Below are 19,287 nucleotides of genomic sequence, written 5' to 3'. Positions count from 1 at the left end.
ATGAAGCACAGATTATTCTACAGGAAATCTATTGGTCAGATCAACACATGAACATGTGAAGCCATTTTCCAGTCTTCCAATTAATGTAATTTGGTTCATCTCATCAGAAAAGTCATCATTCAGAGCACTTTAAAATAAACAAAACAAGTACCTCAATATGTGGTGTTTCTCCCAGCTGTAGGTTATTAAAAATAGTTGCATAGTCCCCATTTAAATTCATCAGTTCCTCATGACTTCCTCGCTCAGTAATGCAGCCTTCTTTCATGAAGATCACTTCATCACAGTCAACAAGATACTGGAGAAAATGGCAGTAAGAACAAGTCTTTATCTTTATGTCCAATAATCAGACACACTCCCACACAATCCTTCTCAGTAATTTATAGACATTTGCAGACAACACACCTCTTCTGAGGTAACAGATATCTGATTTTTAAAGGCCCTGCATTGACTACAGCACCATGATTACTTTCACTGTACACAAATAAAAAGTTTTTATGTTCTGTCAAAAACAATCTGTTATAGAAGACACAATTCAGGATACTTAAACACTGCAAATACTGATATACTAAGTATTAATATTTCTATGCAGAAAAGATAGCAAGAAAATCTCAGAATACATCCCTTCTGATTACTGACACCAAATCTAAGTTTTTCTGATGTGATGAACTAGCTTTATAGCAAGTTAACAAAAGTGGTTTTGAACAAGGTATTTATTTCTCTGGTAAATTTTCTTTAGCCAAGTGTTACCAGTCCAGAACAGACACCAAGCAGCACTGGTATCAAATAAAGAATTAGATTGTGCTCGGTGCATATTTGCAAACTTAGTTTGCAAACAGAAACCACGCATCCTATAAACGGACAGGGTTGTGCTGTTACAGGTCGGGGCATAGAAATTTCCAGTATGAAGGCAATTGACTAAACAGTATTTCAAGGAAGTCCAAGAAAGAAAGTATGAGAGATGTAGTACCTGAAGCTGATGAGTGATGAAAAGGACAGTCTTTGACTTCAGGTGCTTCCTTATTGCACTGTTAAAAATGTGATTTCCAACATGAGCATCTAAGGCACTAAGGGGATCATCAAGGATGTAAATGTTCCTGTCACTGTACAGGGCTCGAGCCAGACTGATTCTCTGACGCTGTCCTCCACTCAGGTTAGCCCCTCGTTCACCAATCTGTACAGACACACACCCATTATTTTATTTCTACAGCACCATGCAACACAGATATTCAGAGCTCAAGAGGTGGCTGGAATGAAGCAGACCGTAATATTTTTATTTTTATATATATGCACACACCTCCCGTAATATTATATATCGTTTTAATACATATATATGTATATTCTAGTTCAGGTGTCCACTTCTTTGTGAAATGTGTTATACATTCAAACTCAAGGTTAACGTGCTGGAAATGTGGCAGTACTTTTTTGCTTATTTAACTTTTTTTGTATTAACATAGCCATGTTTTTTTCTTAGCTATTTTAAATCAAGTTCGAATAGGTCCTGTTAAGGCAGCTATATTTACAACACAATAAAAAACTCCCAAATTGTCAACATCTGAGTCAAAAACACAGCTCAACTCTCAATAGCCCAGGGCCTGCATTGATAAGCTCAGCTCAAGAAGGTGCATTCAACAGTTTGGCTTATATGCATACCAGACTGATGTTCCACCCACCCCAGTCTAGTCTACCAAACCAAAACTCTACTTTTCTCCATCTACTGATTAGTTTACTATAAGCAAAATTTATACCTCTGTCAGGTCCCCATTTGGAAGGATGGCTAGGTCAGGCCTTAGACAGCAACCATTCAACACGGTATTGTATCTAAAGAACAGTTAGATACATAGTAAGAACACTGTTATTTCCCCCCCCAGGTATCTAACAAGTACGGTATTATCTCACTTTCTACACTAATAGCAGACATTCCAGCAGCATAAAGCAAACTATCTGCCTTGAATTCCTAGGAAGAAACCGAGGATAATTAATCACCTACTTCTGAAGTACAGTGAAGGTAAGGAGGCAATTTCTATCCAGGGACAGCTAGCACAGGCCACAGGGAAGACCCCCACTGGGGGAGGGCCATGGAAGGTGCCCATACATGGCAAAAAGCAGTTGCTGTGTTTAAAGAGGGCAAGGCCAAGACAAGCAAGAGCAAATGCCACTTCAGTGCTGTTCCACAGCAGCTGCTGAAAACAGAGATCAGACAGTACTCCAGCATAAGGTACAGCCCTCACTGCAAATGAGCAATGACAGATGCACTGACAGACATCAGCCACAGTGACCAAGTGCAAGAGAGGCAGGCTCTTAAATGAGACTTAAAGGAATCTTAAAGACAGACTCTAAAAGGACACATAGGCTTTAACTACAGTGTACTCTGCATTAAATTTTCCCATGCTTGGGCCAAGAATTACTAAGTGTCCTAGTTTCAGCTGGGATAGAGTTAACTGTCTTCCTAGTAGCTGGTACGGTGCTATGTTTTGAGTTCAGTATGTGAAGAATGTTGATAACACTGATGTTTTCAGTTGTTGCTCAGTAGTGTTTAGACTAAAGTCAAGGATTTTTCAGCTTCTCATGCCCAGCCAGTGAGAAAGCTGGAGGGGCACAAGAAGTTGGCACAGGACACAGCCAGGACAGCTGACCCAAACTGGCCAACAGGGTATTCCATACCATGGGACACCACATCTAGTATAGGAACTGGGAAGTGGGGGCGGGGAATCGCCGCTCGGGGACTAGCTGGGTGTCGGTTGGCAGGTGGTGAGCAATTGCACTGCGCATCATTTGTACATTCCAATCCTTTCATTATTACTGTTGTCATTTTATTAGTGTTATCATTACCATTATTAGTTTCTTCTTTTCTGTTCTATTAAACCGTTCTTATCTCAACCCACGGGTTTTGCTTCTTTTCCCGATTTTCTCCCCCATCCCACTGGGTGGGGGGGAAGTGAGTGAGAGGCTGCGTGGTGTTTAGTTGCTGGCTGGGGTTAAACCACGACACTAAGCTTTCATGAAAATCAGCAAACAGTTCTGACAAACCTTTCTTCATCATATTCCTTGCCAAAAAGAATGTTGTCCCGAAGTGTAGCATTGAGAATCCAGGCCTGCTGGGCCACATATGCAAATGTTCCACTTACTGCAATGCTACCCTCCAACAGAGTCATCTGAAATTAAAGATAAACTGTGAAATTATGCTATTCCATGTTTAGAATAGACTTACTTCTACAGAGTACAAATCAGTTAAATAGGAGATAGGAAAGAGAAGAGCAGAAGTAGTCAAAACAGAATTTCTCACCTGTCCTAAAATTGCTGAGATAAGTGAAGTTTTTCCACTCCCCACACTGCCACAAATTCCAACAAGTTTTCCCTAGACAGAAAAAAAAATAAATTATGGTACTCATTTCTTACATTCTCCATCCCTTTCAGAATTGACTACCTTTAGTACCTCCAAGGGGACAGTTGGACATTAATGACAGCTGAAAAGGGACAAAAAAGCAAGACAGTCAGTATTTTACCTCTCAAATAATAAAGAGTGAATACTATCCCACAGTGAGCTAAAAGTGAATCAACTATACAGGTAAAAATGAATGTATTTTAAGATCAGCTTTCCTTTGACTGGGCCTGATACAGGCCCAGAGAATGCTGCACTCAGCCAAAAGCACCAAGGCCTACCTGAACAGAATGCACCAAGATGCATTTGAGAGTGGAAAGGAAAGATATAAAGAGGGAAAGACTGAAAGAAAAGTAGAATTTAGGATATACGGGTCCAGTAAAACTCTTTGCCTATGAGATGCAGTTTGCAAAGGAACACGTACCAAGAAAAGGTGAGAATCCAGTCACTTTGAAGCATTTCTCTGCAGTAAAATGGGTGGGTTGATACCCACATTAAACAATGAATTCATCAAAACTACATTTGTTCCTTTTGTAAAAAAAGGTGAAGTGGACAAAAAGGGTATATAGCCATTTGTGGAATACATTGTTGGCCTCCTCTTGTTTACAAACTTCTGATAGAAAACTAGCCTTTACATTTTCAAGTAGCTGTGTACTCCTTTTTCAAGGCTATTTTTTAAACTATATGAATCCTTCTCAAAAGTTTAAAATATAGGGGGTTTATAGTTTAAAATAGTTTAAACTATCCCTCTACTTATATGACTACAGGAGACAATTTAAGCATAAATATCCTGATAAACACAGGGATCCCATTACTACAACCTCCAACTGCCAGACTGCAAAACTTTTGTTTTGTGGAAGACATCATGTATTAAGTTCAATGCTTTTTCTTTGACATTTTACATGTTTTTACCCGTCTTGGAATGAGGACTCCAACTGCTTCTAAATTCTTGAAAAACCTCTGTGTCCTTCTACTGTACAAAAATTCTCAAGGAAGAAAATTGCACATTCTTCAATGAAAAGCACTGTTATGGCTCCATTAGAACACCTAATCACCTAAAATGTTCACACAGAACATAGCTGAAACCCTGCAAAATTATCAAACGGCTGCAGGAATACACCATCCACCAATACCCCACTGATACCCCTGCTGCCCTGCTGATTCTTTAAGCTCATCGGCTCATATACTGTACTGAAAGCTACAAACAGCAAAACTATCAGTTAGATGTGAAAGCTATACAACCTGCAGTTGTTTCATAGGCTGTTTGCAAAGATCTAATTTGCTAAAATGGCACAGCTGTTTACATCAAGATCAGACACTGCATCCTGGATACTGCAGTTGCCATGGATATTACAGGAGTGCACAAAAGCAATATGCTCCATTTCATGCAAAAACACACAGCTCTCTATCCCAAGGCACAGCTAAAAAATGAGGCCTTTTGAAAGCTCAGATTTCCTCCTTTCTTCTCTTACCTTTTCTATCTCCAAGTCAATGTTGTAGAGAGTCCTCTGAAGCCGAAGGTTAACCAGGTGGATGATTTTGTTCTCCTCTTCAGGGCTAGGATGGTCATCATTGTCCACTAGAAGATGGCCCTTCTGCTCTGCCAGCACAGCTTGCTGTCCCTCATTCTGCAGCTTCATTTTCTCTTTCTTGCCCTTGGTGACTTTCTTGTCTTTTTTCACTTTGGGGGTCAACTTTGGTGAGCTCTGGACGCTGGCGTGGGAGAAGTCCCAAGCCAAGGTAGCATTTTTCACCTCTATCGCGGTGTGAGGATTGGCTGGTTTTTTCTTTATCATATGAACCTCTTCCATTAGAAATAAACTCTGATAGGAGTTGTGAGAGAGGTGTAAAGATGAGACACCTGATCAAGACTGGGAGACAAGCCTATGGCACACTCACGCAGCAAAACACATCAGGCTATATAGTAGGAGGAAGCTGAAGAGCAAAAGGTAGCTCATTAGTGTAAACTAACTCCAGGCCTGCTAAGTGGCCGGGGCATTCCTGGATGTGGTGGAAGCACTTAGATACACTAAGACTTTTATAGAACTGGAATACTCTGCATGCGATATGAGAGGGGCTTATTCTTTTAACACTGTTTGCAACTGCAGCTCTGTAACTTCCAGATTAAAAACATATGAGCAGAATACATGGGTTGGAGAGAAGAGGTCACTTTGAGGGAAAGTGACTGACTTGTCCTACACACCAACTCATTATGGAAGGAGATGGAATGACTTTTAACTTCAGCCTTTACCCTTCAACTTTTTCTGCTGGGAAAAAGTCATCCCACACAAATTTAGCTGACCTATCTTGGGCTGCTTGACAATAAGAAGTAAGCCATTAAGTCCATTGTATCATGTTTTCCACCACATCCATCAGTATTTACAATCAACACAGATGAGGAAGAGATTTTTCACACAGTTTAATTACAAGATAAAATGTTTTCCACTTACATAATTTATGTTTTGAACTAAGGAGCCATTTGCAATTAAAGACTTCTCAATTCTCAATCTTACTTACTCTTGCAATTGCTATACCTGAATCATACATTCATAAGAAAGCTCATACTCATTTACAAAGCCAAAAAGTCAGTTACATTCTTACTGTGATGTTAGAGTATCCCCACCTTGTGTTACACTCCCTACACAGACTATACTGTTTACAGTCAAACTGGGAGATATTACAATTTACCCTCTCCTTCTCTCCCCCCGCCAAAACTCCCTTCAGTGCATTTGAATTTAAGAAAGCCTAATTTAAGGCGACTCAGAAGATGAAACAAAAATGCTCAAAAGCAATGAGATCTCAAAACCATTCTGCAGATCCCATTCTTCTCACACCCAGATTTGTCTCATGAATGCATTACACAGAATCCATGTATCTGCCAATGCTTGTGGAATCCTATTGGGAAATTTCTGCAATGTGCAATGCACTATTGTCTTCAAGAGAGAAGACAAAATAAAGGCCTGTCCTCTGAGTTCATACTAAAGTACATACAGTGTGTTCACAGGGGTTGAAGGATGAGATAAGGATTGTTTGTTATAAGGGTTTCACTTTTCTGCCATAGATTCTGTTTTGTCAGATCACAACTGCATTTTATTCATATGGTGGTGTTTCAGTCACTTAATCTGGTCTGGAAACACAAAACCTCAGTTTTGCATGACTACAAATAAAACTCTACTGGTTTGTGCAAAGCTATCTACACAATACATGACATTTCCAAAGTTTCATTAGCAAAACATGAAATTTCATTGCAGATGTTGCACTGTCTTCTCATTCAGATGGTCTTAAAAGGGAGTTTAAGAATTATTATACTGAGAGCCATCTAGTCCTGTATTCTATCTCTTACAGTGGCCAGCATCAAAATTCTAAAATTATTAAATAAGAATATTTTGCTTCCCACACTGGTTGTTATCTTAAACTTCTAATATTCCTTCACTACACTTGTATCACTTTTGCAGAATCCAATAATCAGGACTGCTAAGTGTAAAGAAAAAGAACTCCTCCGTCGTTAAAACAACATTACCTTCTAAGTGTTCCCTTAGCATCTATTATATACATACAACACTCTACACTTACAGTTAAAACTGCAAGGCCAAATGACTGCTTACCTTAAATCTGTCAACAGAAACAGATGCCTCAGATAGAGACTTCACTGAGAAAGGCGTTACTTTTAGAGCAAAAGTCATTGAATTAAAGACAGTGACCACTGTGAATGCCTAAAAATGAGACAAGAAAGAGAATCACGTTTGGATGCAATATACTAACAACTCCAACCTTCTGAAAGCTGAAATGTCACAGCAGCAATTCAAAGCCATAGAAAAGGCCGACAGTCCAAGAATAACCATTTAAATATTCAACATATTCTCAAAACAGCAGAAAACAGCAAATCTACCCAACTCCTTCTGTAGTGCTTTTTAACAGACCAAGACAGACATCCTCAGTGTTTGTAGGTCTACCAAAAGCAGCAGCTAGCAAATTCTGCATTAGCCTATTACTGTGAAGACTCCAGTTCAAATCCTGTTCTAAGACATTTGTGCTGTTTGCATCCAAGCACGCTGTAAAACAAAAACATGCAGTAATCCCAATGCCCTATCGGAATAGCAAACAGAAGTGCTCATTTACATTCAGCTCAAAACCTGTTCTGGGGAAGGTTAGAACTGAAAACAGCACTGAGAGCTTTTTGTGCAAAATAGAAGACTACATCTGCTGCTGTCACACCCATCAGATGTTCACTTCTGTGAGCAAGGCTACAGCCTGGCCACAGAGGCACAGCCACAAAGCAAAGAACATGATGGAGAGAAACACCTTAGCAGAAAAGCTACTGTAGCAATATTGTACAGAATATTTTCAACACTGCAGTAAGTTACCTGAGCTGCTGTAAGATCGTAGCCAAGGATCATATGGACAGAAAAGGTCACCACGCTGGCAATGACTACAACTATGGGAGCCACACCCACAGTGATGCTCTGGAAGTAGCCCGCACGCTCTAAGATTTTACGTTCTTCCTCACGAATTTCTAGAAATATAAATAGGGGCACCACATATGCAGTATGATTCAGGCGGTACATACACAACAGACACTACCATAGCACTATAAACACTGAGTAAGAGAAGCCTAAGTCTATGCTTTAGCGTTTATCACATTATGTACTTTCTCATAAAGACCGCAGTTACAGAGAAGCAAACTATAATTATCTATAAATCTCCATAGGAATAGAGGTCTTTTTCCTTTATTTAAAAATGGAGCAGCCAGCACATTTAGTAAATGATAAAAAATGGAACAAAATTTTAAAATCTAAGATTAATGCCAAGCCACAAACATCATTATGCTAGAAGGTGAAACTTTAGAAGCACATCTGTTTGTCCAACCCATCTTGCATAACAAATAGGAAGCCTGAAGGATGAAAGTGTTATTACACTGCACGTACATCGACATCTATGGTACTAAGCTATGAGGAAGCACCAGGCTACTAAGCAATGGGGCATCTGCACAAAAGGAAACATTTACAGACTGTGTGAACTCACTTTGAACATTCTGAGAAAATGGTTTGACCCAGGCATACATTTTAATGAACTTAATGTAATTAAGAACTTCATTCATCTTTTGCACACGCTCATCTGTTGTTGATACACATTTTCTTCTGAAATAAGCTGTGAGACGTGATACAAACATCTGAAACAAAAGGCAACACCATGCAACATTAATGGCAACTCAGAAAGAGCAAGTACATTCAACTCTTAATTACCAGAGAAAGCCAATTTTGAATCTGAAAAAGGGATTCAGGGATGGGGCAAGGCAACTATTGTTCTAACATAAAAGTCTGGCTGGCTGCAAACACTATTCATATCCTCCCACCCCATCTGCGCTGAGCAATAGACTCATGATAGCAAGTTTTAACACAAATAAAATTTGTGAAAACAAAGGTGTGCGCTTTTACCCACATTGAATAGTACCAGATTTGTTAAAGTTTCTGAAGCACAAAGACTACAAATGCATTAACCTAAAGACACACCAAGCTGACCCTCATGGCAAATAAACAGTAGAACCCATTTACGCCAACCCTTTAACCTGGTCCCATAAAGCAAAAGAGCAAGCTGAACTTTGCTCAGCCAGATCAATTTCTACCATATGCCAGTGCTATGAAGGTGGTAAAACAGTTTTAACACTTTTACTAAACCAATCTAGAAATAAATAGCTGTTCATGTGTTTCTAAGTATCTGCTACCCTTACATTCATCCCATTCCTGGTCTGAAATTCAAAACCAACACACTACTTTAGGAAGTTTTCAGCTCTTTACCCTTCTTCATACTCCTGCAATCTCTTTTGGAGTCCCTATCAATAGAGAAGGACTGCTGAAAATAACTGGAAAAGATGATCAAACTCCATTTCTTATTCCCCTCTTTAAAATATAATTCCCATTATTTTAATCCTCACTGTTGGCCAGATAAATTGGACCAAAGTGGACCTCACAGTATTCAGCCTCCATGCTTTTTAAAATTTGTATTATGAATATAGTGACAAATCTTAGCAGCCTTACAGGGCATTTTAGAGGCAAGAAGACTTTGGCTTGAACTAGCCTATTTCACAGCTCAGCAGAAGTAGAGGCAGGAGTAACCAATCAAGAACACCCTCTCCCAGATGCGGTGCTTTTCAACATCTTTTCTTGAAATCAAGAGCGATGTGCTCATGCAACACTGAGCTCCTGTACGCAAGCTGGAGACCTTGTGTCTTTCCAACCTCAACCAAAACCACCTAAGTATTCTGTAGTTTAATTTAGCTATGCACGTTTATCTCAGTCAAATCTATCAGCTTTCCTATTTCCATTTTCTAATTTTCTTTACCATTTCGAGCTTCCTGTTTCCAAATTTCTGCTTCATGCACTATCTTTAGAAACACCACCAATAACATGCAGCACCATAAACGAGCTAAATCTAGCACATTTCAACACCTTCTATTCAGAACTACACCTATGTCTGACCTAATGAAAATGGGAAGCAAGACTTAACTCTTTCCCACTCACCATTGCTGGGTAGAAAAGGATGAAGACAGCAGAGCCCAAGAAGCCTGTTGGACCCAGAATAATCACATTATAAACCATTCCTAAGATGGCCACAATAGGCCCCCCAGCCAACAAACTCCCAACTGCTGCAGCTTCAAACATCCTTTGACCATCATTGGAACATACATTTATGAGCTGAAAAATACACATAACAGATTATTTAGATTTAAGGCACAGCTCATTCTCAAAGGAATATATTGCATATCCATTTTCACACTGCAATTTCCAAAATTATGCAGCAGCTTACCTCTCCAAGAGACTTCTCCTTGATGTTCTTCAGCTTAAGAATTTTCTTAAACGCCATTGTCAAGATAGCTCCACGCAGTCTAACCCCCGTGCGGTAATTCAAAGCCCAGGTTAGTGCAAGGGACCAAGATCGCACTATTTCCGTCATAAAGATGCCAAAAACTAAAAACAAGCTGTACTGCAGGTTGGACTCACTCTGTTGGGTATACTCCAAAAGATGTTTCACAACGAACGCCTACAGGAAGAAATGCAAGTTTGCATGAACACCCCATCATCCCAGAAGACCATGCAACAACTTTATGTTAAGTTAGAAATAAGTAGGCTACTTTGCTTTTAAAAGAGCCGTTTGAAATAGAAAGCATCTTCTTTCTAGAAGTAAAAGGTGTCAATACAAGAAGTACTGTAACACAAAGCCCTGCTGAGAGCCAAGCACTGAGTCAAATTTAGTAAGTAAAGAGAGTTTAATTTGGAACCATATTCCTCGCAGCACGCTTCTAATCCTCCGTGTCTTCTAACTTAACATAAATCTGTCAGTTAGCTGAAAGCAATGCATTATCATATAGAAGAGTTTTAAAATATAGTCACTACTTATACATCTGCGCACATTAAGAAACATTCCTTTACGTGACATTAAGACCTTTTTTATTTTATCTTTGGTTTGCTTCAAACGTGCTTATTTGATAAAAAGGAACAATGTACCTACAGTTGTAGAGGGGAAGAGTGAGAAGGACATTTGCAAAACATTCCTGGAAATAAACATCAGCAGTTTAATAGTAAAGAAAAAAACAAGCAGAAAGCACAAGGTACGCAATACCACAAATCATTGGGGACAGGGGAGAAAAAAAAAAGACAAAAAACTAACCATTCAATCCCTCCCCATACCCTCTCCCCCCCAAAACATAAACATTTTACCTCAGGAATCACATTTCAAACATCACCTGCAGAAAGAGGACAGCCCCCAGAACCACCGATTCCCACCTCCAGCTCTTTGTGGTCCAACGGCACAATATAACATCATACAACTCACAATCACCAGCGATATTAAATACTATTGACTGCGAAACAATAGGCTTTTATTTGAAATGAAGTGCCATCTTAAATGGTAACATCTCAAAAACACTGTACAACAGGTAGAGCATTGTATAAACATACAATCTGCACATACAGGATAATAATAAAGGGCTAATATCTAACAGTCAGTCTTAGCCTCTAACATAAACTAGATTTGAAACTACACACAAAATTGTAAAGATACAAAAACAGAACAGTATTTGTTCATGAAGTCCAAAAGAAGTCAAACTTGCAGGTGCCAACAGAGGAGGCTTCTGAGGCTGCACAAATTCTGAAATGTGGTTTAAAAAGTATCCTACAGTAAGGCTTCACAGACAGCAAAAGATTTCCTAGAGAGCTTTTCAACAAATGATGCTTTAAGATACTGGTGCTTTTGATATGCTAGTACAGAGCAGAGAATTACCTTTGCCCACAATAAAAAGCAACAAAAAAAATCTGAGACCAAAGAAAATATTTGAGAAGCCTTTCACATCATAGTCCATTGAAGTCCTCTTGGCTACACCAGGTTTTGCAAATAAGAGTTCTGTATAGTTTGAAGAGAGAGGAAAAAAACAAAACCCCACTACTTCAGCAAAGGTATTGATAGCTATAGCCCAGCACCAAATAACAGAAAAAAATGGAGATCAAATTCATCTGTTCTGAGGAAAGTAATTCTGCACGTCAGAACCAAGGAAACATGCTGTAAATAATTTTGCTCTTTCTTTTTCACAGGTGTGAATTAAAGCCAGATGTCCATCAGGTTCTAGAATGGCCACTGAGAAAATTTACATACCAATCCCTGAACAAATGTGAGGGGCTCACATTCACAGATCTATTGCATTCCAACTTTCTCCTTACTTGGATTTAGTTTTACATCGACTGTTTGGACCACAACTGCATACAGTTGGTTTGCAGTTACTAAGGAGATTACTGACTTCTTTTTCCAGTATTCAATCCAACATATGCAACTGAGTCACTGAGCAATTGGGGTGAAAATCCCCCTTTTTCCTCACGAGCTGTAACTCAGCATGGTCGCAGACTGCAAGCATTTTCTCGCACACCACAGCATTGCTGAAAGTCTCCAAGAGAGGATGTATAAAGATAGCAGATGTTTCCTGGGGTCTCATTCCTCCCAAAACTTTTTAGTGCAATTTTTCAGCACTATTTTATAGATTCAGCATCTCCCGTGATGAAATAGAGAGCAGCTTACATTATACCCCCATTTTTTTTTTTTTTTTCCGGAAGAAAGAAAAGAGGAAACAGCAGATTAAAGAATTTTGAAAAGGGAGGGGAAAAAAGTCACACAGAATTAACATTTACATCTGAACACATATTATTTGAATTCAAACTAGTTTAATGACAAGAATCCAGCATAAAGTTATTTACAAAACAAGAAAGTTACAGTACAAAAACTAAAACTCAAGCTATCAGGGAAAAAGGAACTCCTGCGACTATTACCGTAGTAGTTGGTACTAGCTGCTCGGCTGTCTTAAGCATTCCCATTGAATAAACATTACCTTACCTTTGCTCTTGGCGTTGGCTCTGCCCAGCAGGACTGTCTCATTCTGACGCAGAAAACAGCCATCCTGAAAATTCTAAAGAACAGCTTCTGTCACTGGTCCCACTGCAGTGCCGGCGTCCCTGCTGCAGCCAGCATGGGGCAGGCTGCAACTGGAGCCAACTGGGAAATCGGGAAACTTACCTCCAATAGCTTACCACTCCCCCCTCCAATAACTGACCAAACTGTCAAGCTGTACTCCACTAAGATAGCAAGTTTCCCCATCTCCCAAACAGGAAGAATAGCTCTGAACAGTTACAAACCGGTACATTGTTCAGACCTGGAGTTAAACTGATTATGTTTAGTAATCGAAAAACTTCTTTGCTCCTCAACCCAAACTTGTAAGTTTTGGTAGCTGATCAAATGGCAGCAAATACTCACTGAAGATAAATAGTATCTCACCTATACTAGTACATTCTGATGGTTATTACAAGGCAGTCTGACACACACAGCTGTCTCACCAGGTTATGGGTTTGGATACTGTGCCAGATGCAGAATTTATCAAAAAAAAAAAAAAAAAAAAAAAAAAAAAAAAAAAGGAAGACCCTTGAAGGATCTATTTGGTATTAAAAAAAAACACCACAGGAAGTCTGCAACAACTCCTTTCCAGTTATAACTATCACAATGCTCATTAGCAAAGCCACAGCTGTTGGCTGGCATTTCAAGGTCATAGACATTCAATTAAAATTTTTGAAGTTTATATTGTGTTTAACTCCATTTTTATAATTTTCACCAACACATGAGGTCAAGTCAAGTGCTTTTCCTGATCTCCCTTTTCACCTTCAGGTGACTGAAAGGGTGTAACAATACAAGAAAGCACTGATACTTCTGAGGAGACAGCATAGGCATATCTATGAGGCATGCCATTTTTAAAAACAGGGAGGAGGGATGGTAAAGACTTATTTTTCATGCCGAATGGTGGAACCAAAAGGGAATTGTTCCTTATTCAGAGAAATGAATAAGGTTGCCTGTAAATGGGCAAATATCTATAGATAATTTTAAATAACCCAAATCGAGCATCAATTGCAGCGGTAGCCCCCAGCCTAGTCAAGTTGGTTTGTTTTTCTCCTTCCCCTCCCACTCTCTCTCATTCAGCAGTTTGGCTGAGACAAACTGAGAAAATTACACTACAGAAATTAGGGGCAACCCTGCTGCAAGTTCTTTGCTAAAAATAAAAGCATCTACTAAAGCCCTGTAGTGAAACAATGACAGAAGCTCTTCTTGGGGAAAGCTAGTGCTGTTAAAACCTTAATCATGATTTATTGTTAATTACCAAAGTATGTTCGTATATTTTATAATACAAGCTACTATAAATTATTACCAAGAAAACAATACCACAGAAATATTTATTGTTATTCATATTACATGTAACAAGGCAAACTTTAAAAAGGCTTAAAAAGCAGAACATCATTTTGATAAGACATTTAAAAGCAGGAAAACATTTTAAAAAGACATTTCACCTAACAGTGCACCCAAGTGTACTTACCCAAGAAATGAAACTTCAGCTTACCAGCACACTGAAACGTGTACTACTAGCAGTAATACTGCTCCTACTCCTCAAGGGAAATGTGTAGAGAATAAATTTAGTCAAAATTTCAACTGTAAATCTGCACAGCACGTGCAACAAACAGGTGACAAAAAATGGCGTGAATGTCAAGTCCCATATGTTGTTATCTTCATTACGACCCATAGCAACAAACAGCAGCAGTTCCTAGAGGCAATAATGTACTCTAACACTTCTACATGAAACCTGTCTGACCATTCTCTGTAGGATCTATACCCACAGACTTCTTGAGACCTGCTCACATTAGTTTTTAAGTAGTGCTCTAATAAAATTGTTTCATTCCACTTCTTGAAGACTGTGCTATTAATGCCAATAATCTAAGATTAGTGTTTTATCAGATTGAATTTTATTCCAAGATTAATTTACAGAATTGCAAAAAGAAAAAGAAAACAATTAAAAGACCTGCACATAAGAATTTTATGCAAAGAGACCACATACCAGTTAAGGAAGAACTTTAAACTATACTCAAAACCAAAGAGAAAAACCAAGTGTGCATTTCCTCCAGGATACCTAAACTCCCCCTCCCTCCTGCAAGAACTTGCCTCGGTATTCAGCAACTGATCCACCACCTGTAGGAAACCTATCTTGGATTATTGAATCACTCTGGAATTTTGCCCCAAAATTTCTAGCTAGTCAAAACATTTAAGTGATTCTGCAATGAAACCTTAAGACTTTACAGTTGGCCATGAGATGGAGCCCTCTGGGGTTGTTAAAAAAAGGATGGATATTACTTACTGGTCCACTAAAACCAGCGAGCTGCGTGATCATCAGACACACTATGGAAATGATGAGCCTCGTGCGGCAGAAAATCCACACAACCCTCCGGAGAGAAGCATCATCGGGCCCACTTTCTTTCAGTTCTTCCTGCCACAATCTCTCCAGCCTAATAAAAACAGAAGCCTCACGCTATAAATTTTTCACCATGAGAGAAGGTACAATCTCATAGGTATTTCTTTGTGAAAATTCCGAGCACTTCCTAGGTTAAGGCAACAAAAATTACTAGATATCAAGAGAAATAAATACATGGTGAGGTACAGAGAAATAAATCAAGAGAAATATCTGCATCTTGAAATATCTATGTTGTGTTACTTCTACAGATGAGAGGGATGAAAAACACAATGCCTTTTGCTTTGCCTGGAGTCTTTTTGGCAATCTTAATATACTGACTTGTCACAGTCTTTTCTTGCTGATCTGACAGAAGAGTTGAGAATTTTTCTCAGGTTTTGACTCCACATTAGCTATAAAACGTTAGCCTGATCACAAGATCTGACCCATATTCAAATCACCTTGCTACTGTCAGTATTACTTTTCATTATTTTAGCACAAGATTTTTTTCAGTGTAGCCTTGAGAAAGAACTTCGTTTTAATAAAAAAATAGTTTAAAGACATGCAAAATCAGAAAAATAATTGCAAAACACTCTGGGAGACAGAATCCTCTAAATTCACTGAAATTGGCAAGAGTACAGAAGCAGTGCAGCGAGAGGAAGTGGTCTATGAAGGATAAAACTAAATTCCACTATTCTGAGAAAGGCAGAACACAGTATCAGTGCTGCTTTTCCAGGGCAATAGTATATCATTGCCTGTGAACTAACGTATTAAAAAAAAAACCGAAACAAGAAAATAATAAGGAATGAGATATCTCTACCTTCTACAATTGACATCTGAAGACTCATGCCTTGATAAAGACCATACATCATCCATAAACAATTCCCCTTTCTTGTATGCTCTGTGGGCCAAAGGAGTGAGCCAGGAGAAGGTCATGCAGGAGAAAAGCCCAGCATTATCAACAGGGTGCTGGTGTCTAAAAGGAAAAAAAAACACGAACAAATGAAAAAGGAAACAGAATTGTAAATCCCAGAGAAAAACAAAGCCTCCTCTCATTGAAATTGGCCCATGCCAGTCATACTTGCTAAACAAATTCTGTTTTCACTATCAGTCAGCAGACCTACAGCTGCAGTTCTGCTTTGTGACTGGTTTGAAAAGCAAATGCTGTATCAGTTCTTTTGCTGCCTAAAGACTTACTTGGAAGTAGTCCGTATGGGTTTCAGCACGTTCAGGCCATGGTGGTATTTGCCCTTGTGATGCTCTTCGTCCAGCATTCTCAGCTGGGAATGCACAGAGGTGTCCAGTGGCAGGCCCTCTGCCCGAGCAGCTGCTTCCAAGGCATCCTGGCATTCAATCTGCTTTTACAAGAAAGACAGCAGAGTCAGAGGTCAAAACTATGTTTAAAGTCCATGACTCCTGACTCCAGCAACTTTGCACCTCTTTCTTCTGTAAATTACTGCACAACAGTAATCACTATCATTTAAATGTCTTAGAGTACAGGCTTCAGCCTGGCAGCAAAGACACTGAAGGGACACATTCTAGATCTCATTAGACTGATGCATTTCCAAAACATAAATTAACACCTGTATTGTGACTCTGCATTCAAAGGATAAATGGATAGACCAGACTAATCCTGCATCCTGCCACAGGAAATACAATAGAGAAAAATTACAAAATCAAGTACCTATGATATCAGTTCAGGAAATCAGTGACTGGCTAATACAGTGAAACTGACATACATTCTTGATGAATTTACACCCTCTTTGTGTAATTTAGATACTTATCCACAGAAAATTCCAATTATTTTCAGAATACTACTAAAGTCCCTTCTTCAAAAGTAACCTGGATTAGATCAAAAAACAAATATGCATTAAGCAGAATTGTACTTTCTTTTATCATGCTTCCTGCTTTTTCTCTTTTTCCATAAACTAAAGGGAACAAAGATAATTTTCTCTGCTCCCAGACACACTTTTCAATGGCTCAGCAACTTTATTAACAACCACTTAAAAGGCAAGCCTTATCTCAGAGGAGTTTTTCCACAGCCCTAGTGAAAGGCAGACCTAAACGCTAATCTAAGAGGAGAAAGGAACAGCAGTGATATGGAGTAGTCAAAACACTGCAGAGTTCAAACAAATCTTTTGATCAGAAGCTAGATGTGGCAAAACTATCTGAGGAGATTAGCTTGCTATCTATACTCACAGAGGGCTCACTACTGGTTCTGCTAACTTAATGGACCATTTATTGCAATGCCATGTTACCTGTTTGTATCCTAGTTTTTTGACATGGAGCTACTTTGTGGAAAAAAAACAAAACAGTTCTGAGGTAAAAATCTTCCTGGCTGTCTCACAAACAGAGATACTATGTTTACCCTTATTAGTTGCCTTACCAGAGCAAAGTTACTTAATGTCTTTGAAAACAGCAACTGTAAGGCCTTGTAGCCTCCCAAAAACACAGTATCTGCAAAGCACTAAACGCGTATCAATAGCAAGCACTTGGTTCCTAACTTCTCATCATGTAATTTTTGTCTGAAATGCCACCATTTATTGGAGACTTAGTCTGTACTCCATTAACATGTAAGCATGTAGCACATTAATACACCTAGCTTCCACTCATGTGAAGGACAAGAACAGGTAATTGATAATAGCATAAATCTGTCCTTTTTTTATTTAACCAAAGTACTTAAATAGTGCCTAAAGGGTGTTGTCAACAATCCACGGTCCTGATCTCAAAAAAACTTATTCACTAAGCCTAAAGCTATGATTACAAAAGATAGCTAAGTAATAAGAAAACAAAAGAACATTACAACATCATGATACATGGAGTGACTCAAAAATATGCAATGCTTGAAATCTGAATTAAAAGACTTCTCACTCAATTTTGTATCAAATTACTAAGGGCAATAACACCTTACTAAATCTACCCAAATCAGCATTAATAAGGGACCTGCCAAAGATGTTTCAAACGACTCAGTAGTAGGGAAAAGTTCTGCACCACTGCTTTTATGGTTACAGCCGACAAATTTATAGCTAGTTTGCTGTTACCCTCTGCAAGAGCCCCAGGCAGATTTACCTAAACACCCTATTGCTGATAACATGCTTGTAAGTGATGTCACAGGCTATTTGCAGAATCATTGTTTTTCAGAGCACACAAAAAGTGCCTGTAAGTTAAAAAAAAGTCTTCCAAAACCACTGTATTTGTCAGCATAAAAGAAGTTTTTCACCACTTACAAACAAGAATAGCTTTTTAATAAGAAAGCACAACTGCAAGATACTGTATTTTTAGGCAGTCCAAAGATAATGTTCTTAAACACTCACTGTGAAAAATAATTAAACTCTCCAGAGCTGCTCAACAGAATTCTCTCAGCAAAGGTAGAAAAGATGCATTGATAAAAGACTAGGGCACTGCCTTTGAAAGGCCTTTATCATGTCTTGCCATAAAGGCAAGTATAAGCGCAAAACCCTAGTCAAGTGCATTGCTCATCTCCATCTTCGCAAGGTTGTCAAAATCCCACAGGCACAACTATCAAGAAACAAATGCATCACACTACTGCACAATTAAGATTCTAAGAAAGTCCATACAGTTCTGTGTCATATTAGAAAAATCTTCAAAGCACAGAGTTTAATCAGGAAGAAATGAGACTCCTAAGCAGTTCTACAATGCATTTCTAGAGCAAAAGACTAAATTACAAAAACTAGCAACAACCCCAACACTGTTAATCTAGGTTTCTCAATCCCTATTATTTTTTCAGGTGTTCAACTGGCAATATCCTGATTGCCTGCATACATGTACAGTTTTCTTGGAAACTAAAACCTTGAAGAAGTCATTAGCAATGTGATATAACAGGCTCCAGCACTGCTCTTGAAAGAAATGTCTAATAAATCATGGCTGCACTATCAAACAGAAATCAGACTGCACTTTTTCTAATTCAGCAACTTATTAATATACCAATACAAGCAATGAACCAGGTGATACAACACAGTGTTGATAACTCCAAAGAAATGCTCGCAGATATCAGATAAATCAGATATCACTAACCGGAGGGGTCAGGGGGAGATCATTCAGACATTTCTTGAAAAACAGCAGCTCACTACTCAGCATCATCAAAAAG

General features: G+C 38.8%; 1 protein-coding gene across 12 annotated transcripts in view; it reads right to left on the bottom strand.

Moving 5' to 3' along the window:
• The window catches only part of ABCC5 (ATP binding cassette subfamily C member 5), a 74,575-nt gene that overhangs the window by 41,020 nt on the left and 14,268 nt on the right, over positions 1-19,287 (bottom strand). For 8 of the 12 annotated variants that reach the window (XR_005933471.1, XR_005933472.1, XM_041126971.1 and 5 more), the window contains exons 3-16: positions 16,377-16,537; positions 16,000-16,155; positions 15,090-15,237; positions 10,184-10,417; positions 9,898-10,071; positions 8,402-8,549; positions 7,744-7,892; positions 6,985-7,092; positions 4,852-5,202; positions 3,284-3,355; positions 3,028-3,152; positions 1,746-1,818; positions 968-1,171; positions 152-295 (exon numbers count right to left, since the gene is read on the bottom strand). Coding sequence is in view for 9 of the 12 variants with exons in the window: in XM_041126971.1 (XP_040982905.1) it covers positions 152-295; positions 968-1,171; positions 1,746-1,818; positions 3,028-3,152; positions 3,284-3,355; positions 4,852-5,202; positions 6,985-7,092; positions 7,744-7,892; positions 8,402-8,549; positions 9,898-10,071; positions 10,184-10,417; positions 15,090-15,237; positions 16,000-16,155; positions 16,377-16,537 (2,247 nt within the window). In the remaining 3 variants the exon portion in view is untranslated. Of the gene's footprint in view, positions 1-151; positions 296-967; positions 1,172-1,745; positions 1,819-3,027; positions 3,153-3,283; positions 3,356-4,851; positions 5,203-6,984; positions 7,093-7,743; positions 7,893-8,401; positions 8,550-9,897; positions 10,072-10,183; positions 10,418-10,881; positions 14,879-15,089; positions 15,238-15,999; positions 16,156-16,376; positions 16,538-19,287 lie in introns of those variants that run through there. The other 4 variants (XM_041126975.1, XM_041126976.1, XM_041126977.1 and 1 more) reach the window with 3 other exon arrangements.

The sequence above is a fragment of the Aquila chrysaetos genome, chromosome 10, assembly GCF_900496995.4.
Source record: "Aquila chrysaetos chrysaetos chromosome 10, bAquChr1.4, whole genome shotgun sequence".
In the NCBI taxonomy this organism is placed as follows: domain Eukaryota; kingdom Metazoa; phylum Chordata; class Aves; order Accipitriformes; family Accipitridae; genus Aquila; species Aquila chrysaetos.
Note: the sequence above shows the minus strand (reverse complement) of the source record. Positions and strands in the feature narration are given on the sequence as shown.